The sequence below is a fragment of the Rhinoderma darwinii genome, chromosome 3 (assembly GCF_050947455.1).
Source record: "Rhinoderma darwinii isolate aRhiDar2 chromosome 3, aRhiDar2.hap1, whole genome shotgun sequence".
NCBI lineage: Eukaryota > Metazoa > Chordata > Amphibia > Anura > Rhinodermatidae > Rhinoderma > Rhinoderma darwinii.
In genome coordinates, this window is record NC_134689.1 from 337,135,877 (window position 1) to 337,161,920 (window position 26,044).

Below are 26,044 nucleotides of genomic sequence, written 5' to 3' on the forward strand. Positions count from 1 at the left end.
GAAAAGGTCCATTCACGGATCTAAGGGTTCCTTCTAGTAAATTCGCGCCTCTCAACGATAATACCCCGATCGATGTGTTCATTAAGGTGGTGGAGGATCAACTTCGGTCACTAGACAAATCTAAATGTGGCCGATTTAATACAACCAGAGAGGAAATGGCAGGACTTAGATCGCTGGAAAATGATGACAGTATTATTATCAAACCATCTGATAAGGGTGGGAATACTGTGGTCATGGACCGGATCAAGTACAAGGCGATGTGTTATAAAATACTGCAAGACAAACAGTGTTATAGGGTGCTAGAAACAGATCCGACGATGATTTTCAAAAACCAATTGAAGGGGATTTTAGGTCCTGCAAAAACTTTGGACCTTATAAGTGAGAATGAGATGAGCTTCATGCTGATTGATTTTCCCCAAATTGCTACCTTTTATAGTTTGCCAAAAATCCATAAAGGACTGGAGCCATTAAAGGGTAGACCAATCGTCTCGGGCATCAACAGTCTGTCACAAAATGCTAGCCTATATATTGACAGGATTTTGAGACCATTTGTGGTGTCACTCCCATCATACATCAGGGATACGATGGATGCTCTAAGGAAGTTGGATGGTATTAGATGTGAACAGGACGTTTTACTGGCCTCCTTAGATGTTGAGGCACTGTATAGCTCTATCCCACATGATCAGGGTTGTCTTGCCATTCAACATTTCCTTAGGGGGAAAGGAACCCAATTCATTGTATCTTGATCGTGCACGGGCCGGGAGGTTCATTAATGCACACAACCGTGCGCTCCGGCATTTAAATCAAAAATTATCGTTTAACACTAATAATCCCTGAAGAGGTTCCACCAGTAACGGTGGTTCTGAAACGCGTAGGATTAACGATAGAATATTACAACTAACAATCTAACTTTGAGAAGTATACTGGTCAGTGATCTCGGAATAGGGGGCTTGCGACCAAACCTTGGAGGTTTTGACCCTATTGCTGACCAGAGTATTGTACGTGGCTTTAAGAGCCGGACGAGCGCAACATAGCGCAAGGTGTAGCGTGGTACGGCGCTATTACCAGTCAATCGTTGGGATTCAGCATATATATATAATAGCTGACATAATGATTGAGCCTGTTAATTTGGCTCTAAGGGCCCATTTTTAAGAATATCATAATAAATTTATTTTAATCGTTCAAATCAGGCAGTCATTTTTACAATTTAACGGAACGAAAACCTTGGTTATCAGTGAGATAGTAATATATCAATTATTCTAGTTTGTGGAATTTAATTGGAGATGGCAGGATTCCTCACAGGGGATATTAATACGGATAAGTGGATGCATGACGCTAGGGAGGTGTTCTCAGAGAATGAGATTGCACCATCCATTCAGAATATGAGTATCACCGTAGCTTTTCGGCAGTTAACTAAAATCTACAAGGACCACATAAGAGCTTGGTGGGAAATTCAGACACTAGAGACATATATTAAAAATCAAATTGTTCCGAGGGGACTGAGAATCTCTTTAATACCAGCAGCGAGGATTAGATCACCGGAACTCCTGAAAAAGTGGGAAAAGGAGTCCATAGAATCCTCTCTGAGATTTATGAATATTCTATTAGAGGAGGAGAAAAGGTGTATTAATAAAAGCAGTCAAGAACTGAAAGATAGCATAATTGCTGCTCAGAGATTCGCAAGTAACCTTGAATATGAGAGGAAAGAGAGTACCCTACAATTGGCAGTAGAGAAATTTACAGGACACATAAAGGAGAGGAAGCACTTTCAATTTGTACGCGATACCCTGGATTTTAAGGAGGGGAGAGTGTTTGACTATAGTGCTAGAATGACAGCACCACATAACCCTGACACTGATATTTCTTCATCAGAGCAAGAGTGCTCAGACTCTGAACTAGGTAGAAACCATCAAAGAAGACAAAGAGGAATGGGAATGAGCAGATACCCTACTCGGGTCAATTCAGGAGGTAGAGGGAGGGGCAAAGGCCCTAATAGGGGGGCTGGTTTTTTAGCCAAGAGCCACCCCATCTCAGAGTACCTCCTGAGGGACAGGAGAGAACTATAAGGTCTAGTTCGAGTGGGGTTGATGAGGAAACACAGGTCATTAACCTGTCCTCACGTATCTTATCAAAGGATGAGGTTGCCATACTCAAGAGGGGTCTATCATTTGTCCCAACAGGTAGATTTAACCTATTCACATGGGTGAAGGACCTAAACTTGTTTGGTAGAAAACTAAAATGGAAAAAATTTTTTAGGACACATGATAGACGCAAGTGTCTTGAGCTAGGTTTAGTGGAGGATGATCTTCCTGATCTCAGACTGTTGGAGGGGTTATGGGAGGAAGGCCAAAGGGAGGAAGGAAAAGGTCCATTCACGGATCTAAGGGTTCCTTCTAGTAAATTCGCGCCTCTCAACGATAATACCCCGATCGATGTGTTCATTAAGGTGGTGGAGGATCAACTTCGGTCACTAGACAAATCTAAATGTGGCCGATTTAATACAACCAGAGAGGAAATGGCAGGACTTAGATCGCTGGAAAATGATGACAGTATTATTATCAAACCATCTGATAAGGGTGGGAATACTGTGGTCATGGACCGGATCAAGTACAAGGCGATGTGTTATAAAATACTGCAAGACAAACAGTGTTATAGGGTGCTAGAAACAGATCCGACGATGATTTTCAAAAACCAATTGAAGGGGATTTTAGGTCCTGCAAAAACTTTGGACCTTATAAGTGAGAATGAGATGAGCTTCATGCTGATTGATTTTCCCCAAATTGCTACCTTTTATAGTTTGCCAAAAATCCATAAAGGACTGGAGCCATTAAAGGGTAGACCAATCGTCTCGGGCATCAACAGTCTGTCACAAAATGCTAGCCTATATATTGACAGGATTTTGAGACCATTTGTGGTGTCACTCCCATCATACATCAGGGATACGATGGATGCTCTAAGGAAGTTGGATGGTATTAGATGTGAACAGGACGTTTTACTGGCCTCCTTAGATGTTGAGGCACTGTATAGCTCTATCCCACATGATCAGGGTTGTCTTGCCATTCAACATTTCCTTAGGGGGAAAGGAACCCAATTCGCAGCTCATAATGAATTTGTTATCTCGCTCCTTAAATATATCCTTGAGCACAATTTCTTTCTATTTGACCAGAAATATTACCACCAACTCAGGGGAGTCGCGATGGGGAGCCCTTGTGCACCCACGTATGCGAACTTATACCTGGGTTGGTGGGAGGAGTTATGTGTTTTTTGTGAAAAAATGGAACAATGGGTATCGCATATCATACTATGGATAAGATTCATCGATGACATTTTAATATTATGGAAAGGGACCCAGGTGGAGTTTGAGAAATTTGTGGCCATATTGAATGTTAATGATAAAGGTTTGTTTTTCACATCAGAAATTAGTGTGAATAAAATTACTTTTTTGGATATAGTGATATCGAAATCCGCGGGTGGAAATATTCATACCAACATGTTTCGTAAAGAAACGGCCACAAATAGCTTACTTAGGTGGGAGAGCTGTCACCCTATGAATTTAAAACGGGGAATACCAAAGGGTCAATACTTGAGGGCACGACGAAACTGTTCCACTGTATCTGATTTCAAAATATCGGCATGTGAACTGGAAAACAGATTTATTAATAGAGGATACCCGAGACACATTCTAAGAGGGGCTTATCAGAACGCCCTAGGATGTAACCGTGATGATTTATTGAATCCCAGACCAAAGCAAAGTGATGACAATATCATCAGAGTCATTGGTACATTTGACTCAGCTAGTTCGGAGATCAGGGAAATCCTCCAATGTTATTGGGGGATCCTTGAGGCTGATCCAGATATTGGAGATTTGGTGGGACATTCTCCCTTGATTACGTTCAGGAGGGGTAGGAATATCAAGGATTATGTGGTACATAGCCATATGGGTAGACAGGACCCCTCTACTACGTGGCTCAATGGTAACCTCAAAGGGACGTATAGATGTGGATCATGTAAGGCGTGTGCCTCTATTCAATGTGGCACGACTTTCAAGAGTATGAGTACGGGAAGGATTTTTGAGAACAGAACGTATATCAACTGTCGGACTAAGGGCATTGTCTATATGATTACCTGTATATGTGGAAAACAGTATGTTGGCAAAACTATCAGAGAGTTCAGGAGGAGGATACGGGATCATATAGGGGACTGCAGAAGGAAGGAGGATACCCCGATATCGCGTCACGTTTGGGAATTTCATAATGGGGATAGTTCCTCTCTGAGATTCCAAGGTGTTGAATACGTGAGACCCACTATGAGAGGAGGGAATATTAATAAAATTATCCTTCAAAAGGAAGCACAGTGGATTTTTCGACTGCGCACCACTGCTCCCCTGGGTATGAACGAACAAATTTCGTATGCGTGTTTTCTATGACATCGTTTTGTCATCCACAACCATGTACCCTTGAAATACAAGCTGGTTTAGTATGTCCCCTTTAGTAGACACGAGAAGGGGTCATCTATAATCCAGGGAGAGATAGAACTCTGTAAGGATACATGGTTTGTGAGTATGGGTAGCTGTCTTTACCTCGGACTATGGCTATGTACCATCTTGATATAGTATTTAGTACACCCTAGTAACCCGTGTAGATGTCTGTGGAGGTTTAAACATCTCGATTTCGTTTGAGGAGTAGTGTTGCATGCTTGTAACCTACCCAGTGATATGTGTGCGTCCTGTGGTCGTCATAGCAACGAGACGCAACTGTGGTGTCGGCCAGACGATCTTATGCCGTGCACTGTGTTCACTCTGCAATCTGGTAGTAATGGGGGTTTTTGGGCCGGTTGTTCGGCGCATTGTCCTCTACTTAGGACATTGCATCCACTCACAGTTTAATACTCCCCATTGAAGCATTGGATCCGCTTTTGGATCTCCAGCGTTACTAGGGACGCTAGTCGTCTTACATATACCCTATTGGCTGCCGAAAATTGAAGGCGTGCCACAATCCTGACAGGTCCTGAGTGACGTGTCGGATGTGGATTGGTGGTACGCCGGGGGCATGTCAATATGGGGGGCGGGCCCTAGCCGCTTAAAAGACCGGCACCTCGCCGGCTCGTGTGCGACCATTGTATCTTGATCGTGCACGGGCCGGGAGGTTCATTAATGCACACAACCGTGCGCTCCGGCATTTAAATCAAAAATTATCGTTTAACACTAATAATCCCTGAAGAGGTTCCACCAGTAACGGTGGTTCTGAAACGCGTAGGATTAACGATAGAATATTACAACTAACAATCTAACTTTGAGAAGTATACTGGTCAGTGATCTCGGAATAGGGGGCTTGCGACCAAACCTTGGAGGTTTTGACCCTATTGCTGACCAGAGTATTGTACGTGGCTTTAAGAGCCGGACGAGCGCAACATAGCGCAAGGTGTAGCGTGGTACGGCGCTATTACCAGTCAATCGTTGGGATTCAGCATATATATATAATAGCTGACATAATGATTGAGCCTGTTAATTTGGCTCTAAGGGCCCATTTTTAAGAATATCATAATAAATTTATTTTAATCGTTCAAATCAGGCAGTCATTTTTACAATTTAACGGAACGAAAACCTTGGTTATCAGTGAGATAGTAATATATCCGTTACACAGGTTGGGTCAAGCCATTGATTGTCCACATTTGCTTTTAGTTGATCCAATACATTTGGATTTGAGCAGAGAAATGATGTGAACTGATCTTGATCATTGAGCCAGCAATAGGCAACTGAAAAAGCGGTGACAACATTGCCTACCCAGGAAACATAGTGACATATATTTGCAGGATTGGTATTGTATGCACAAAATCCTAGCAGCCAATTATTAGCTGACTGGCTGGCAAGTTGATTTAGAAGCTTCTGATCTCCACAAACTGAGCGAATGAACTGTTCTCGGTCGCTTTCACTACATGTAGACACATCAGAAGGGGACACTGTGCTTGAATTATACCATGTTTCATAAGCACAGCTGACAGTGGCAGATCTCACAGCTCTAACCGTCCTGTTATTGCATTGGTCACTAAGAAGATCCGACAATAGTGAGAAGAACGTTGTACAGAACTGAGTGTCCATTTGAGTTGACTGAGAAGATGTGAGCACCAAACACAGGGATTGCAGGCTCCCGCTAATGGAATGATACATAGAGTTGCATACATTGTTCAATGCAGGAAACAAGCGATCAGAGCAGATTTTCAAGAAAGTTGGGAGGTCAGATTTCATGGAGACACCAAGAATCTGCGATTGGATAGAAGGTGGTGTGACCAGTGGCAAATTAAGAAAGCCCCAGCTCAGATTCTGAGACATACCCCTGTAATAAAACACAAATAAGACAAGTTGAGTGCAGGGACCCCAAGGAAACATTAAAAAATAAATAAATAATGAATGATTACATAAACTTAGATGTAAAGCTATCAGAAGCCTTAGTAAAATGACATTAAGTATAAGGATTTTGACAGTAGTTATTTACCATAACAAAAGGTGCTTCAGATCTCCTGAAAGAGAAGAACACAAGATGTTGAAGTTTAGATGTTCAGCCTTTAGACCATAATCTTGACTTTTAGGGTATGTTCACACGAGGGCATTACGTCCGTAATTGACGGACGTATTTCGGCCGCAAGTACCGGACCGAACACACTGCAGGGAGCCGGGCTCCTAGCATCATACTTATGTACGACGCTAGGAGTCCCTGCCTCGCTGCAGGACAACTGTCCCGTACTGAAAACATGATTACAGTACGGGACAGTTGTCCTGCAGCGAGGCAGGGACTCCTAGCGTCGTACATAAGTATGATGCTAGGAGCCCGGCTCCCTGCAGTGTGTTCGGTCCGGTACTTGCGGCCGAAATACGTCCGTCAATTACGGACGTAATGCCCTCGTGTGCACATACCCTTACAGGCCTCAATTTATTATTTAGACTGCACAAGGCACAACATTAACAGATGTTGTAACCTCAGAGTCTCTTTTGCATCTTTTCACTTAGATTAAAGAAGCACTCCATCAAATTGTTCTTCTGCTCATATCATGCTAGCTCACTGGCAATATTCTAGCATTGTCATTTGTGTCTTCCCAGGTCAGTTGCATCTATACATAGTGAACGCTTTATTATGGACAGCTGTGTCATATGATCACAGTCTGACCACCAAAATAGACCATGCAATCATGTGTGAACAGGAGGTCAGTTTCTCCTGTGTGACTGACTTCCTGTGAACTACATGACCTGCCTAAGTAGAGTCGTGTGTTAATGAACCTTCCCTTACCCATCTTATCCCTCCACCCCCACCTTTAGGAAAGACACGTGACACCGAGGTTGGATGTGAAATGGCCACAGCAGCCGTTTATTAATTTCACAGTTTTATAAAAACAATTTAAATCCGAAACATTCGGATAACTAGTTAGGAATCCACCAGAGAATTCCTCCTAATAATTCACATGACCCAACACGGGTCAGAATCGTAAATAACAATTTTAACGTTAACATTAACCCGAGCAGAGGAAGTCCTTGAAGCCCTTTCAGATATTCCTTTTTTAAGAACACACCGAGTTAGCCATCTGCAAACCACCAATTACCTCCAGCCGTAAACCAGCTCGGAAGCACCGTTCACCTCTGCAGATGGCTCCAACCACTAGAAGTCCACTTCAAAGGGATAACACCCGATGAAGCCCTCAAGTGATATACCGACCACTAGAAGTCCACTTCAAAGGGATAACACCCGATGAAGCCTTCAAGTGATATACCTTCCACCAGAAGACCACTTCAAAGGGATAACACCCGATGAAGTCTTCAACCATGTACCTTTTTTGGGGGACGCATACCCCCGATGCGACCCCCCCACCATTTTGTACTGACTGGCCTCAAGGACTCCCCCCGCCAGCTGCCATGACAACAGAACCTACTCCGGAAAAAGGAAAAAACATGTTAAATAAGCACACAAAACAAAGACAACACTCATAAACGGACGTACATAAAGACCCACAGGGGTAACAAACCAAGGGCGGGAGGGTGGGAGCTTGTCTCTCCCTGTGTTACTCCTCCCGCTGCTTCCGGCTCAATGCCGCAAACAGCGGGAAGCTCAGCATCTGCTCCCTGACTCCTCCTTGTCCCTCCTCCACCTCCTCCTAACTCTCCCTCCAACTCTCCCTTACCTATTAACCCTTTCCCTACCAGTGAGGTCATGGAGGCTTCCCCTTAAGCCCTGCAGGCTGCGTCCAGCCTCTTCTTGACCTGCCTAAGTAGAGTCGTGTGTTAATGAACCTTCCCTTACCCATCTTATCCCTCCACCCCCACCTTTAGGAAAGACACGTGACACCGAGGTTGGATGTGAAATGGCCACAGCAGCCGTTTATTAATTTCACAGTTTTATAAAAACAATTTAAATCCGAAACATTCGGATAACTAGTTAGGAATCCACCAGAGAATTCCTCCTAATAATTCACATGACCCAACACGGGTCAGAATCGTAAATAACAATTTTAACGTTAACATTAACCCGAGCAGAGGAAGTCCTTGAAGCCCTTTCAGATATTCCTTTTTTAAGAACACACCGAGTTAGCCATCTGCAAACCACCAATTACCTCCAGCCGTAAACCAGCTCGGAAGCACCGTTCACCTCTGCAGATGGCTCCAACCACTAGAAGTCCACTTCAAAGGGATAACACCCGATGAAGCCCTCAAGTGATATACCGACCACTAGAAGTCCACTTCAAAGGGATAACACCCGATGAAGCCTTCAAGTGATATACCTTCCACCAGAAGACCACTTCAAAGGGATAACACCCGATGAAGTCTTCAACCATGTACCTTTTTTGGGGGACGCATACCCCCGATGCGACCCCCCCACCATTTTGTACTGACTGGCCTCAAGGACTCCCCCCGCCACAGCGAAACAGGCCTTGACCACCTTAAGCCTGTGAGTTCCGCCACACCACCACCGCCCTTTCTATTCCTTCTGCTATCGCCAAGCTTCAAAGATCAATGCCAACCTCGGTCAGATGAACCCCATCACCCCTCCAGAAGTTCCCCACTCCTGACTCCAAATCCCTGTGCCGCACACAAATGCCCCCGATTTTTCCTACGAAACGGGACACCGCCCGATTAACTTTAATGCGAGCCTTATTGACTCTCTCCACTGACCTAGCCAACCGCCAATGTTTCCTCGGGATTATGTCCGACCACACTATCACCAACTTGGGATAAGAAACCCACAAACCCAACATATCGTGTTTGATATCCCGCACCAACTCACGCAAGGGGCGGACTCCTAAGTCATTCCCACCCACGTGCAACACTAAAACCTCCGGAACCCTATCAAGCCGGGCCTATGTCTGGAATTCTGCCAACCCCCTACTCCATGACATACCTCTAAATCCCAGCCAATGCACAACCGCATCCTGTCGCGGAATGCGCAACTGGCGACCGTCCGGGCGGACGTCCGCCCTCAAAGCCCCCCAGCACGTACGAATGACCCAGCAACCACACCAAACACGGAGGCGAATCTGAAATGGAAAACAATTAGACACCGCCATACAAAACATTTTTTAAGCGTTAACCACAACCTCATAACAAATGGAGTGGACATAGGACTTAAATCTGTTGGACTCCCAACAACCAATGCGCCGCACCCCTTCATCATCCAACCCCCAGCGCCCCGCTTCAGTTGCTGCGCCAATCCTGAAGGAATGCGATGAATATGAGCCCGCCGCGACACCAACCGCCGTCAGACATTCCTTAAATACAGCTCCAAACTGAAACCTGGACAAAACGACCCGTCCACATGACGTAACAAAGGAAAATCTGGAGACCCCGCTTGCGGCTTAAAAACCCTGCATGCACTCTACTGGGCACATAACCGACCCCGGGAGGGCGAACAAAACTATCAGCTTACCCTTCCCTAATTGGCTAAGCAAAGGAAACGACACAGGCCTTCTACTATCCGCCCCCACTCTACCTCGGCGCAACCCCTTCAAAGCCTGTGACACCAGAAAGTCCTTAGATACATCTTGAAAGCCTCGCAACTTAAAACCAAACGCCACCGCAGATATGAACCGGTTCACCTTTGCCACTGAAAACCCCGCCTCCCAGGCGTCCCCTAACCATTACAAAAGTGCCACCAACCTGTCTCTATCCGTATTGACGTCACCCAACTCTCTTACCCACTCCTCCCACTGCCTCCAACAAGCAGAATAAGCACTCCACGTCGTGCGCGCCAAAGACCTTTGTACCAGTTGTTCTACGGGACTGAGACCAGATCCCAAAGATGTTCCGGACAAGCCAAACCGAGACATTCCGCCCCCGGTGCCAATTGCCGAAACCGGTCGAGCGAGAAAGAGCGTCAGCGATACAATTCCGTACTCCCGGCACATGCACCGCCACCACCCACGCGTTCAACGACAAACACACCAACACTAAATGTCGCAACAATTGAACTACCGGAGGAGAGGACGCCGTGATGTTATTAATGGCCAGCACCACCCCCATGTTGTCGCAGTAAAAACGAACCTTCTTATCCCTGAGCCTGTCCCCCCAAATGGTCGCCGCCACCACGATGGGGAACAGCTCGAGCAGGGCCAGATTCCGCGTGAGTCCACTGGACACCCAACTAGCCGGCCATTGACCTGCGCACCACGGACCTCCCCCGTAAGCTCCAAAACCGCCCGCCCCAGCCGCATCCGTAAAAATATTCAAATCACTCGTATCCTGCGCTGGGGCCATCCACAGCGAGCGACCATTGTACTGGCCCAAGAAGTCATCCCAAACCTGAAGATCAGCTCGATGCTCCTCCTTGAGCCGCACAAAATGATGCGGCGCACGCACTCCCGCCGTTGCCGCCGCCAACCGTCTACCAAACACCCTCCACATTGGCATAATCCGGCAGGCGAAATTCAACTTCCCCAGCAGCGACTGAAGCTCCCGCAGCGTCATTTTCTTCAGTCTACAAGCCCGCCGTACCTCCAGCCTCAAAGCACCCAGCTTATCCGCAGGGAGACGACACTCCATTGCCACCGAATCTATTTCAATTCCCAAAAAACAAATCGTCGCTACCGGGCCCTCCGTTTTTTCTGGCGCCAAAGGGATCCCAAAATCCCTCGCCACCTTCTGTAGCGCATAAAGCAAATTACCGCAAACCGGCGAACCCCCCGGGCCAACGCACAAGAAATCATCTAAGTAATGGATCAACGAGTCGACCCCGGATACTCCCCTCGTTACCCACTCCACGAAGCTACTAAACGCCTCGAAGTATGCACAAGAAAGGGAACACCCCATCGGAAGGCACCGATCCACGTAAAAAGCCCCATTCCAAAAACAACCCAACAGCCGTTGGCTTTCTGGATGAACTGGCAACAACCTGAACGCCGCCTCGATGTCGGTTTTTGCTAGCAGCGCACCTGGACCCGCAGCCCGCACTAAACCCACCGCCTTATCGAATGAGGTATAGACTACGGAGCACAACTCGTGATCAATCCCGTCATTTACCGACGAACCCTTGGGATACGATAAATGTTGAATCAAACGAAATTTTCCGGGCTCGCGTTTAGGGACAATACCCAATGGGGACACAACTAAATCTTTTACAGGCGACTCAACAAAGGGCCCCGACATGCGGCCCAACGAAACTTCTTTTAACAACTTTTCCGACACGACTTTTGCATGCAAGTAAGCCGATTTTAAATTCCTCCGCGTAACCGGAACCTCATAAGGAGGCGGAGGAATAACAAAACCAACACGAAACCCTTCGTAAAGCAACTTAGCCGCCGCCCTATCCGGATACTCATTTAGATAAGGGGCCATCTTTTCCACCCTCACCGGCGACACCCCCTTGACCAGCCGCGGAGGGCTGGTTCCCTGACCTCTTTTTTCGCAGACATTTTGCCGCCCCGTGTGATGCACCATTACACTCGGAACACACGTGCTTGAACTTGCACGTGGCCCCGAACTTACACTGGCCTTCATTAAATTGCCAGCAAAAACCCGCCTTTCCCCCGCCGCTTTGTCCAACCTGACTAGACTGGCCTCCCTGGCCGGCGCTCCCGGGAAAGGACTGCCTAACCGGAGCCGTAACCCGTAACCAGAGAGCAATATCCTTCTGGTCCCACCGAATCGCCGGCCGAACCGCTTTCCGCTGACGGAATTGCTCATCGTATCGCAGCCACGCCTGACCCCCATACGCCCTATGAGCCTCCCCAATGGCATCAAAATAACAAAACAACGCCGAGCAATTTTCCGGCGCCTTTTCCCCTATCACACTAGCCAATATGGCGAATGCCTGCGACCAATTAACGAACGTCTGCGGGATAAGCCTATACCGCCGCCGTTCCTCCTCGTCCTTTTTACACTCGTCCCGCTTGCTCTTATCCAAATTAAATTTAGCGAGCGGCAAGAGAGAAAAAATCTCAACATATTCGTTCTTCCAGATCCGCTCGCGCACCTCCTGCTTTAAGTGCGCCCCCAACGGACCTTCGAAACAAACGTACACCTCGCCCCGAGCACGGTCATCAATACGCACCCGATCGCCATCCTTTTGTGCCTCGGTCTGTACCGACACCGCGACCCCCTCCCTAACCGCCAGCACGGGCCGCGCCTGTACCAATCCCACGTCCCTGGGGCCCTCCCACACTACCGCCGGGGACACTTCCGTAGCTACCGGCGCCGCCGCCCTGTCTAGGCGCCCGACCAGCTCCCTCAAGCAACCCACTAAATCTGCCAGACCCGCGCCATCGCGCCCGCCCGCGCCACTACCGGCCACCGATGCGACGCTAGCAGCCCCCCCGCCGACACCCGACATAAAAATAGCTGGATATGACAATGATGGAGTTACACACTCACCGGGCCGCACAGGCGCTGTGTTCCCGTCAGCCGGACCATCCTGACCTCGACGATACACGTCCAGTTCACCTTCCTCCAGCTCCTCTCTCGCAGACGACTGGCCATCCCACCGACATCTTCGGATCGGAGATGATGAAGCGCTGACTGATGGGCCGGCAACCTGCCGCCCGACCGATGGAACCCAGACTTCCGACTGGACCTGTTGCCTCAACGTCGCTGCAGATCTAGGCGTCCGTCTCGATGATCCTGAAGAAGCCTGCCCCCTGGCCGGAACATCACCAGGCGGGGCGGCCGTACCTCGTCCTCCAAATCTTCCATCCGATGGTGGAGGGGTGACAGGGAGCCCGGCCTGCGACTCCCTGCTCACCGCCGGACCCCGTCGCGGCTTGGGATTCCTGCCAGGACGCAGGGCCTGGGAAGGGGCGGTCCCCCCAGCTGCCTGGCCTGCAGCGTCCGAGATCGGGCTCCCTCTGCGACGCCGTGTCCGCGGGACTGCCTCAGGACTGAGGCGCTCTGGAGGTCGAGACCGCCGGGAGGGACGAGTCGACCCGGCCTGCATCGCCGTCACCCCCGGCAACGCTCTCTGCCTGCTCCGGACAGGAGCAGTTGTTGCCGACTCCCCCCCCGCCGCCATGCTAGGAAGGGGGCCGGGGGAGGGGAGCCTGTCTCCTGCAACAGACCCCGAACGCCGGGCCTGACGTGTCAACACGGCGTCCGGGATCCTTGCTAATGCAGCCACGGTCTCCTCCAGCCATCCGGGACCGTGGTGCACAGCAGCAGCACGCAGCTGCTCTAACAACACTGCCTCTGCCATACTGAGCGAGCGCGGGCAACGGGGAGCTTGTCTCTCCCTGTGTTACTCCTCCCGCTGCTTCCGGCTCAATGCCGCAAACAGCGGGAAGCTCAGCATCTGCTCCCTGACTCCTCCTTGTCCCTCCTCCACCTCCTCCTAACTCTCCCTCCAACTCTCCCTTACCTATTAACCCTTTCCCTACCAGTGAGGTCATGGAGGCTTCCCCTTAAGCCCTGCAGGCTGCGTCCAGCCTCTTCTGGATTACATCATCACCAATCAAATCCCTCCTGGCAGCTCTGAGACCCCTCCACTCCCCACCCAGCTCCACCCTCCTTGTTCCTTTGTATGTCACAAAAATAAAGGTAGTCCTGGTAGAATAAGGATCAAGATAGCCAGGAATAGTTAATCCATTCTAGGAACAATATTCGATAAGTATAGCCTGGCACCTCCAGATGCATAGCTATAGGGGGTGCGGAGGTTGCAGTTGTACCAGGGGCCTTGATGACTAAGGGGGCCTAAAGGCTATATACGAAGACACCAGTATTATAAATGGCACATGGTAGGTGGTAGGACCTGTTACAAATTTTTCACTGGGATCCTGGAGGTCCACATTACCTGAGCATCTAGGCATCTCCTTGATAAAAAAATTGTATTTATTGAAAAACACCAGTGATATTTCACATCAAGGGCAAACAGAGACAGCAGAGATCCCCTGTGTAACAACATTATATAAGACCTTATGCCTTATTCACACAAACTGTGAAAACGTCCGTCACACAGCTACATAAAAATCAATGTGTTTCTATGGGGCTATTCACACAGCGTTTTTTTTAATGGACTGTTTGAACGGCCCATGAAAAAAATAGGACATGTCCTATTTTTGTCTGTTTTCACGGATCCCTCAATAGACTCGTCTATGAGGGAGCTGTGAAAACGGGTCCCGCACGTATGCAAATCAACCGAGAAAAGCCATGTGAATAAGGGATAACTTTCTCACGCCAAATAAGCGTGAGGTGCCTGTCTATTGCACCCTTATCATGGCTCACTGGAAAATCCTTCATTGATGTGCCAATTTTTCTGATGGTCCACACTTTATGGTCCATAGGAATCTTTTGTACCGTACCAGGTTGCAAGCTTCATTACTTAAAGGGGTTGTCCAGGAAAAAAAATCTAAAAAGTGTCCCCCAGCCTTGATTTGCCTTCCCTAATACCCCCTATTAAACTTCTAACCAGTTTCTGTTTGATTTCCATCGTCACTGCTGCTCTTTCTGTTTGTTTACATCCCTTGCTGTTTGTTTACATCCCTTACTGTCTGTTTCCTGTCTTGTAACCCACCATACCCATGATCCCCTGCTGCATCTGAGGAGACAGTTGCAACCCCCCTTCCTCCAAAGCACCTCAGCTATTTGCATTCTGCCACGCCCCACCAATGTTCACACGTTCTTCCCTGCTATAATTCCAGGCAGCTCCCTCCCTACACGCTGTCCTACACACTAATAATCATCATTATCCTTTGTGCCTCCATCTATCCCTGATCTAAGTACAGGCACCCATCTCCCTCCCCCGCCCCTCTTACAGCCTGATAAATGTAAGTCTGCCCACTCCACCTATGTCAGACATCTTGGTACACACAATCCAGTCAGCACATTTTCCGCACCTGCTGCTGGATCTGTTCCAAGAGATCCTATATTAGGCCCTGTTCACACTGAGTTTTTTGCTGGCAGAAAATTATGACTCAAAATTCTGTCTTGAATTTTGAAGCAGATTTTGACCAGCCTGCATGCCACTTGCCGCATTTTTTGCCATTGAGCGCCGCGGGCCAAAAGGCAGCGAAAAACGCTTTCTCTGCCTCCCATGTCAATGGTACGTCAGAGATTTAAACGCCCAGAGATGGGGATTGTCGCTTCTTTTTTCCGCTAACCGGTTTTACCGTCCACAGGAAAAAAACGCCTACACCTCCCATTTAAATCAATAGAAGAAGTTTTCTGACCTTTTTGGCGCGTTTTTCGATGCGGTTTCTACGTCAAAACATGTAAAAAAAACGGCAGAACATGCCTCACGTTTCTTCCCGCGATCGGTAAAACCGGCTCGCGGGAAAAAGAAGCGAGATGCCCTATCTTCGGGCATTTACTCCTCTGACGTCCCATTGACATGGGAGGCAGAGAAAGCGTTTTTCACTGCGTTTTTGCCTGTGGCGCTCAATGACTGCGGCCAAAAAACGCTGTGAAAAACGTGGCAAATGGCGTGCAGGCAGATCAAAATCGGCCTCAAAATTCCAGACAGAATTTTTAGGCAGAATTTTCTGCCTGCAAAAAACTCTGTGTGAACAGGGCCTTACAGTGAATCAAACGCCAAACACTACTCCAAACAATGGTAAAACTTTTTTTTTTAACATAATTTACTATAAATGTATGTAAGTGTCTCTCACTATTATTTACTATATATATATTTATATATATACACACACACACACACACACACACACACACACACACACACACACAGATCAAGCAATATAACCACATCCTGTTATAGATATGTATATATATATATATACACACATATATATATATATATATATATATATGCATATGTGTGTGTATATATACATACATACATACATACATACACATAGGCATAGAAGGGGGCGTGTTAGAGGAGAGACAAGGCGGCCAGGCAGCGCAGAAAATCCTAGAGTGAAGGAGGAGGAGGTGTGGACGACGACATAGGAGGAGGGGGGAGTGCTCTATGATTGATGATGCTCCATGTCTTTGCTAAGACAGCACTTCCGACTGTGTAGAGACATCCACTAACTTTAGGCTCTATTCACACGACAGGGTCCGAGTGTCAGCCGATAAAAACAGCGGTTTTGGTCCGTTTTTCTCGGCAGTTTTGCATCCGGTTCAATTTCATTTGTACATTTTCTGCCACACACTGCCCTCTGTAGATACTGCCACACACTGCCCTCTGTAGATAATGCCACACACTACCTTCTATAGATACTGCCACAGCCCCTGTAGGTAATGCCACACAGTCCCCCCTGAAGGTAATGCCACACAGCTCCACTTGTAGGTAGTGCCACACAGCTCCCCTGTAAGCAATGCCACACAGCCCCCCTCTAGGTAATGCCACACACCCCTGTAGGTAGTGCCACACAGCCCCCCTGTATGTAGTGTCGCATAGCCCCCCTGTAGGTAGTGCCACACAGCCCCCATGTAAGCAATGCCACACAGCGCCCCTGTAAGCAATGCCACACAGCCCCCCTGTAAACAATTCCGCACAGCCCCCTGTAGGTAATGCCGCACAGCCCCCTGTAGGTAATGCCACATGGCCCCCCTGGAGGTAATGCCACACAGCCCCCCCTGTAGGTAATGCCACACTGCCCCCCCCCTGTAGGTAATGCCACACGGCCCACCTGTAGGTAATGCCACAAAGTCCCCTTGTACATAGTCACCCCCCTTCCTGTAGGGGACGGCTCCAGGAGAAGTCCCTCACTTCACTGTCCATATATGAACAGTGAAGTGAGGGACTTCTCCTGGATCGGAATCCCCGGCCACAGTGGTGGGGATTCCGCTTCAGAAGTCCCTGACGTCACTGTGTCCATATATGGACAGTGAAGGCAGGGACTTCTCCTAGAGCGGAAACCCCGGCCACAGCGGTGGGGATTCCGCTTCAGAAGTCCATGACGTTACTGTGTCCATATATGGACAGTGAAGGTAGGGACTTCTCCTGGAGCGGAATCCCAGGCCACATCGTCGGGTGCTGTGTCCGGGGATTCCGTTTCAGGAGTAGGGGACCGCTCCAGGAAAAGTCAGGGACTTCTCCTAGAGCGTAATCCCCGGCCACGGATTAGGAATTCCGCTCCTCCTCCTTCTCACATACACTTGAGTGCGGGAGCTCCAAAAGTGAAGAAGGAGGAGGAGGAGGCGTGGACGACGAGACAGGAGGAGGATGGGGCATGTACTATGATTGATGACGCTCCGTGTCTTTGCTCAGCCAGCACTTCCTGCTGTGTAAAGACACGGCGCGTCATCAACTACATCTACAGGTGGCGGGACCAGAGGAGGCGGAGCTCTGAAGAGCTCATGAAACATCCACCCGGCCCACTGCCTGGAAATCTAGTTGATGACGCGCCGTGCCTTTCTCAGCCGGAAGTGCTGGCTGAGCAAAGACACGGTACCTCACGGAAATAAAAAATTTACCCTGGGTCACGTGACGGCAGATCAGAACAGGAGAACGCTGGCACAGGTAAGTACACACTATATTAGAAATGTTATTAAATATGACTAATTAAGTTAACATTTTTATAACATTTATTCCCGAACAACCCCTTTAATTCATTTTCAGACACCCTGATATGAAGTTTGCAACCTGATCCTAGTTTTCAACTTGGCTCATATGGGTATGTCCTTCCCAGTAACACATGCTGGACATGTGTTCTGTGAATCCAGGATGCCTTCCCAAGCTCCCAAAGCTCCCATGTACTAATGGAAGTGTGGGAGGGAACCTCCAGCTCACCTTGAATGCAGGTTTTCTGCGCTCTGCGCCTGGATCTCCGTGACGGCTCACGGTATTGAAGACAGAGAAAAATGAACAAAAGTAGAGGATCCAGCGCAATCATTTAAAATAGAACATGGTTCCAATTTTATTGGGATATTTAAAACAAGATGAATCCCGAGTGTGGTGCTTAGAGATAGGTAGATAGGTGCCTACGCGTTTCAGACGCTCTACACGTCCTTCCTCATGGCTTTCTTTTCCCTGAGTAACAAACTACCTAGAAGAGGTTTATATCCGGTTGTCTACAGGTGATAATTAACATTGATTCAGCAAGGTGATGCTGTCCAACATAATGATTTTTAGACACAAGAGGGCGCACAACTGACTTAGACTATTTGTGAATGAGAAGTATCCAGCGTAGTGGAGCTGTCCAGCAGAATGGTGCTGAAACAGAACGTCACTAATGAATTATACCTTATTTCATAGTAAATATCATATTTGCAATATGGTTTTTGAAATTGCTGTCCATGATAGTAAAGAATACAAAAATAGTTAAGTTGTGGTCTATGTTGGTATATAGAATGAAAACATTTGACTTGTATTTATGGGACTGTCGGATATAAACCTCACATCAAGAATTTAAAAGATAACTGTAATAGGCTAAAAAATACATTTTTTGAACAATTTAAGATAAGGTCTGAACTGGAATAAATTATTGCTATTCGGAATTATAACAATGGTACATCAACAGGGAATTGACTTGCTTCTCATATATTCTATGACTATGGAAGTTACATATTGTGTACATATAATTATATACCTGACAGGTTAGTATGGCAGGTTAACTTTGTTCTTATATATTCTATAATCCTGAAAATTGCATATTATATACAGACAAATATATCCCGACAAATCAACGTGACTATTTTAACACCAATGAGGTTACAGTACTGCTCTGTTGGTCAATGGTTTAATAGGTATCTAATTTAATTGATTATTTTGTATCATTTATTTTGATTAAAAATGAAACATAAGTTCTTTTCTTAAATTTAGCCCACTGGGAACCCTAGTTTTTAGGGTGAAAATCCAGTAGGCTTCTCGTGATAGAATTTTATGTTTGATATTTCCCCCTCTGGTTGGCATTCTGACTTTTTCTATGGCATAACATTTTAGGCTTGTGGTGGATCTGTTATGATGGGTTATAAAATGTCTTGCAACATTGGAAATGTTTGCAATATTGGGGTTCTTTATGTAACCCAGATGTTCTAGTATTCTCACTTTGAATTTGCGGCTAGTACATCCAATATACATAAGATTGCATACATTGCACTCTATGATGTATATTAGTGCTTCACTATTACAATTAATGTGATTTTGAATTGTAAAGATGGTTGTATTGTCTGAATCTTTGAAGATTTTAGTAGGTTTGACATATGAGCAAACTTTACAAGGATGTGGTAACAAAAATAGTGTGTAGGAAAGGCAGATCCAGCACTCAAATGATAAAAAATTCAATTTTATTAGGTCATGTTAAAAAAGGGATAAAACTACAATCCCGGGACCACGCTTACGCGTTTCAGACCGCTAGGGTCCTTAATCATAGCTTGCTCTAAGCAGATAAAATTCACAAATATATAGTCATCTCTTAGAGATGTATATACACTCGCTTGATGTATGTATTTTTTCCTTCTTTTGTGACAGTCATTTATTCATGCGCTATCTGTGAGAATTTACACTACTCCAATAGTATAATTCTGTGATTTCAAACACCAAGAGAAAACTACGACACAAGTTTTGGTACTGACTGGACAGGGTTAAAATGTTCAAACCCAGCCCAAACTAATCACATGATAGATTTTCTTGACTATATATTTGTGAATTTTATCTGCTTAGAGCAAGCTATGATTAAGGACCCTAGCGGTCTGAAACGCGTAAGCGTGGTCCCGGGATTGTAGTTTTATCCCTTTTTTAACATGACCTAATAAAATTGAAATTTTTTATCATTTGAGTGCTGGATCTGCCTTTCCTACACACTATTTTTGTTACTACAACCTGCTGTCGACACAGGATTAAGCTCAGGAGGATCTACGAGCACCCACAGCTTCTTGGATTTTTATGCCTATTTAGGTATCAATCAAGCTTTACACAAAACGCATTGAAAAAACGCATTGGAAAAACGCAACTTGGTTATGAGGTGAGCAAAACTTTAGGTACAATCTTTTTCACTTTTTACAAGGATGTGAGCCGCATCTAAAAAAAACCTGCATAATGAAGCCAAGCAGGTTTTAATATGTTAGAAGAGAAGACAGAGGGAGATAGAACGTCACCCAAAGACTGGGCTTTTCTTGATACTATTTGGCATCCATCCTCAAGGATATCTGATAAAATATCATCTTCCATAAGGATGACTAAATTTTTCTGAACAATTTTCTTAATTGCATTAAACTGAGTACTATATTGTAACACCAAGGTTGGTGTATTTCGAATGGTATCTTTATTGCATTTTGGCTCTAGTAGTGAATCTCTAGGTTTATTTTCTACGATGGAGGATGCTCTTTTTAGGGTCCACTCTGGGTACCCTCTCTTTCGTAGTCTCCTTTGAATTTGTTGTTGTTCCACCCTATAATTGATATCATTACTGCAGTTTCTTTTTGCCCGATACATCTCACCTACAGGAATTGATGATATCGTTTGTTTTGGGTGGCTACTTGTTGCATGCAGGATGGTATTTCCTGAGATGGGTTTGCGGTAGGTTTTGGTGTTCATTATTTCTCCTACTTGGCCTGTCAATTCTAGATCTAGAAACTGGATTGTATTTTTTTGTACCAAATGGGTAAATTTAAAATTTTATTGATTATCATTCATGAAAAGTATGAAATTAGGGATATCAGATGCATTTCCTTGCCATATAAATAGCAGGTCATCTATGTATCTTGAATACCAATTAATGGATCTGCCAAAAGGATTAATACTGGAGAAAATAAAGAGTTCCTCCCACCATGCCATAACGAGGTTTGCCAGAGAAGGGGAGAACTTAGCTCCCATTGATACTCCTTTGAGTTGTAAATAAAATATACCACTAGAACATCTTTTACACAGACACAGCACCTACAGTTACGAGCTACAATCCTTCATACTCGAATAGTCTAAGTCAGTTGTGCGCCCTCTTTTGTCTAAAAATCATTATGTTGGACAGCATCACCTTGCTGAATCAATGTTAATTATCACCTGTAGACAACCGGATATAAACCTCTTCTAGGTAGTTTGTTACTCAGGGAAAAGAAAGCCATGAGGAAGGACGTGTAGAGCGTCTGAAACGCGTAGGCACCTATCTACCTATCTCTAAACACCACACTCGGGATTCATCTTGTTTTAAATATCCCAATAAAATTGGAACCATGTTCTATTTTAAATGATTGCGCTGGATCCTCTACTTTTGTTCGTTTTTCTCTGTCTCCCATGTACTAGCACTGCTTAATTCCTGTACTGTTTTCTTATTTCTTTACAGCCGCTTTGTGATCTCGCATCCCCTGTACTCACACAGACACTGATGCTGCCTGTGTCTGCTCTCTTAAGTTGAGCAGAGAGAGGGAACAGACACTACAAAAGCAAAATAGGAGGAAATGTTTAATGAAGACTATTTATAAAGTTGTTTCATTTAGCATTTAGGATGCAAATGAACAATAAAGAAAATCAGTGAATATGTGTCCATGGTTTTTAATCTTTTATGTCATAAAGGTGCCAGGCTGTTTTCATTAAATATCATGACTGGACCAGCACAACAGAGAAGTTCTGTTACAATGATACTGTTTCAGCAGGGAATTGGGGACCTGACTTTGGGTGAAATCTTACGTGGCAGATTTGTTGCAGAAAATCTGAAAATCAGTTTAAGCCATCTGAATGAGTTTATTTTGGCGGCAAGCACATGAATTTCTACAAGCCCCATTCACATGAAAGCGCCAAAAAATCTGCCGCGAGTGAATATACTCTTTATTTCTTTTCAGCTAAACTCAATCTTGGCCTGCTTACATGCCTTCAAATATACTTCATTACACTGACTTTATTACATCAAAACTGATGTCTTCACCTTTTGAAATACAAACAAGTAATTTCTCCCATCTTCTTACCTTGAGTGCTGCTTGTATTTAAGAGTGTGTTTAATGTTCCATAAAGCCAGTCTGTAGGGCTTCCACCTGCGATGAGCTGAGGTATGAATACAAGAAGTTGTCTCAACCTTTTAAGTGCCAATGAGATTGTCTGTTCGTTCTCTAGGCAGTGAGGGTCTATGCCCTGCAATAGTAACACCAAGTCTTGAGCAGTATGAGGAGGCCAATTTGGGGACACAGAAGCAGTTAAAGGAACTCCCATAGCAGATTCTGGATATCCAATGAGACCTTCATAGCATAACATGAAATAACATAGATAATAAAGGATTTCATCTCAAATCAACAAATTAATTTGCATGCAAATATTAGACTTTTCAGCATAGTATGTGCCTACAGTATATGGGGCAGATCTAACAATACTGTCGCTGGAATTGATTTGGCACTATGCAACAACGGATAGGTAAGTAAATCTGCCCAATATGTGTAAGAAGCTCCTTTGTCATATAAGAAGCAACCAGTATTATACATGGCATAAGGTAGATGTCACCCATGTTACCGATTTTACATTGGGGCCCAGGAGCTTTACGTTACACCTGTGCCTTCTACTTTTGGTTTCCAGTATGGTTGATTTATTTGTACAAAAAAGTGAAGGGGAAGGAAGGTGTAGAGTGTTTTTGAGTTTAGAAGAATTTTTACTTATGTTGTATTTATACAGCTATGCTACTTAATTTTGTAAACCCACTGTTGCGAGGTGATAACCAACTGGAGTCGGAGTTACGGCTGCTAAAGTAGGAGCCAGTCACATTCTCAACGTAACAGACCAAGCATGATGATGAACAGGTAGAAGTCAACATTTCTACCTTAAGGGCTTGTCCACACGTAGCGGAATTGCTACGTTTTTTCCGTCCAGAATAGCAGATGGAAAAACGCAGCAGAATATAGTAGCAGCAAAGTGGATGAGATTGAACAAATCTCATCCACACGCTGCGTAAATACTGAGCGGAAAAAAAGCTCAGAAATGTACCTGCGGTGTGGAATTTTATTCCACAGCATCTCAATTGTATTTGCGTAATCGCTGCATATTTGCTGCAGATTTTCCCCATTCAATTCAATGGGGAGGTAAAACCTGTAACAAATAGCAGTTTTTGGTTATTTGCGGCGGGTTCGCAGAAAATCCACCACAAAAAACGCAGCTCTGAATAAAAAAAAATACTATACTTACATAGGAATTTGTGCTTCTTCCTCCATGCCGGCCTCCTGGTCTGACGCTTCATCCCATGTGACCGCCGCTGCAGCCAATCACAGGCTGTAGCAGCAATCACGTGGATGAAACGTCATCACAGGAGGCCGGGCTGGATGATGTCAGAGGGCCGGCCTCCTAGGATGACTCTTCATCCCATGTGACTGCCGCTGCAGCCAATCACAGGCTGCAGCGGTCTCCTGGGATGAGACGTCATCCCAGGAGGCCGGCCAGCTAGCAGGCCGGTTAATGCAGCAGTTTTCCGCAGCTGACATTCCGGGCAAAAAACTGCACCACAGTTTGGTGTGCTTTTTCATCCATCATTTCCTGCGGCACACAGGGCGGATACGCTGCATGCTTTTACGCAGCGTATCTGCCCTGTGTGAACACAGCCTAAGAAGATATATTTATCAGCACTGGGCATCATACAATTTGCCATTTCAATACCAGCGCCAAAGCTAAAAACCATGCAAGCACGCAAAACATGATTATCATAAAAACAGGAAATTTTGTTTAAAACACAGATTATTCAATTTTAATATGGAAAAATATTTTATACTAATTGATGATTCGGTGAAATTTGTGTTTACTTCCTGCTCATATTTTGCTCTATGTTTGAATATAGCAGCTAAACAACATATTCTTACCTATAAAAAGTCCCAGGAGAAGTAGGGACCCCACATGCTCCATTGATGTTTCAGCGATTTCCTTTATAAATAGAAAATTGTATAATTAGCGGAACATTCAACAGGTTGTTAAAAGAATTTGCCTTTGAACGTTAACAAGAGTAAGTGGCCTACTCACGGCTGCTTTCAGAAATGTTGTTGCCCCATACAATAAAATTACTAGGGCCCTCTGATTAGGCCAGAAGCAGGCCATATACATAATATATACGGTTAGGTTCAGAATTATTTGGACAGTGACACAAGTTTTGGAATTTTAGCTGTTTACCAAAACATATTGAATATCCAGTTCTATAATCAATATGGGCTTGAAGTGCCGACTCTCAGCTTTATTTGAGGGTATTCAGATCCTAAATTGAAGGAGAGTTTAGGAATTACAACTCTTTAATGTGTAGCTGCCTCTTTTTCAAGGGACCAAAGGTAGTTGGACAATTATCTCAAAAGCTATTTAATGGGCTGCATGGGCTATTCCCTCGTTAATCCATCATCAATTAAGCAGGTAAAAGGTCTGGCGTTGATTCCAGGTGTGGCATTTGCATTTGGAAACTGTTGCTGTGAACCCACAACATGAGGTCAAAGGGGCTCTCAATGCAAGTGAAACCGACCATCGCTAGGCTGAAAAAAAATTAAGAAATCCATCAGAGAGATAGCACAAATGTTAGGAGTGGCCAAATCAAGAGTTTGGTACATTCTTGAAAAAAAAAGGCACACTGGTGATTTTGTGAACTCCAAAAGGCCTGGACGTCCACGGAAGACAACAGTGGTGGGTGATCGCAGAACCTTTTCCATGGTGAAGAAAAACCCCTTTACAACATCTACCCAAGTGAAGAACACTCTCCTGGAAGTAGGTGTATCAGTATCTAAGTCTACCATAAAGAGAAGACATCATGAGAGCAACTACAGAGGGTTCACCACAAGGTGCAAACCATTAATCAGGCTCAAAAATATAAAGTCCAGACTAGACTTTGCCAAACAACATGTAAAGAAGCAGCCCAGTTCTGGAACAGCATTCTTTGGATAGATGGAACTAAGACCAACCTGTACCAGAATGATGGGAGGAAGAAAGTATGGAGAAGGATTGGAACGGCTCATGATCCAAAGCACACCACATCCTCTATAAAACATGGTGGGGGCAATGTGATGGCATGGGCATGCATGGCTGCCAAAGGCACTGGGTCACTAGTGTTTATTGATGATGTGACTGAAGACAGAAGCAGCCGGATGAATTCTGAAGTGTTCAGGGATTTACTTTCTGCTCAGATTCAACCAAATGCAGCAAGGTTGATTGGACGTCGCTTCACAGTACAGATGGACAATGACACAGAACATACTGCGAAAGCAACCGAGGAGTTTTTAAGGCAAAGAAGTGGAATATTCTGCAACGGCCAAGTCAATCACTAGATCTCAACCTGATCGAGCTGCATTTCACTTGCTTAAGACTAAACTTAAGGCATAAAGACCCAAAAACAAACAACAACTGAAGACGCTGCAGTAAAGGCCTGGCAAAGCATCACAAAGGAGGAAACCCAGCGCTTGGTGATGTCCATGGGTTCCAGACTTCAGGCAGTCATTGCTTGCAAAGGATTCTCTACAAAGTATTTAAAAAAACATTTTATTTATGCTAAGGTTAATTTGTCCTATTACTTTTGAGCCCCTGAAATGAGGAGGCTGTGTAGAAAAATGGTTGCAATTCCTAAACGTTTCACAGGATATTTTTGTTCAACCCCTTGAATTAAACCTGGAAGTCTACACTTCAATTGCATCTCAGTTGTTTCATTGCAAATCCAATGTGGTGGCATGCAGAGCCCAAATCATGAAGATTGTGTCACTGTCCAAATAATTCTGGACCTAACTGTACATAGCTATCAGTCGAGATGGGGT

General features: G+C 45.5%; 1 protein-coding gene across 1 annotated transcript in view; it reads right to left on the minus strand.

Moving 5' to 3' along the window:
* The window catches only part of LOC142750495 (uncharacterized), a 177,027-nt gene that overhangs the window by 4,289 nt on the left and 146,694 nt on the right, over window positions 1-26,044 (minus strand). Inside the window, exons 6-9 of the mRNA XM_075859496.1 lie at window positions 24,128-24,188; window positions 22,262-22,528; window positions 6,492-6,516; window positions 5,639-6,332 (exon numbers count right to left, since the gene is read on the minus strand). Coding sequence (XP_075715611.1) covers window positions 5,639-6,332; window positions 6,492-6,516; window positions 22,262-22,528; window positions 24,128-24,170 — 1,029 coding nt within the window. The 5' untranslated portion in view covers window positions 24,171-24,188. The remainder of the gene's footprint in view (window positions 1-5,638; window positions 6,333-6,491; window positions 6,517-22,261; window positions 22,529-24,127; window positions 24,189-26,044) is intronic.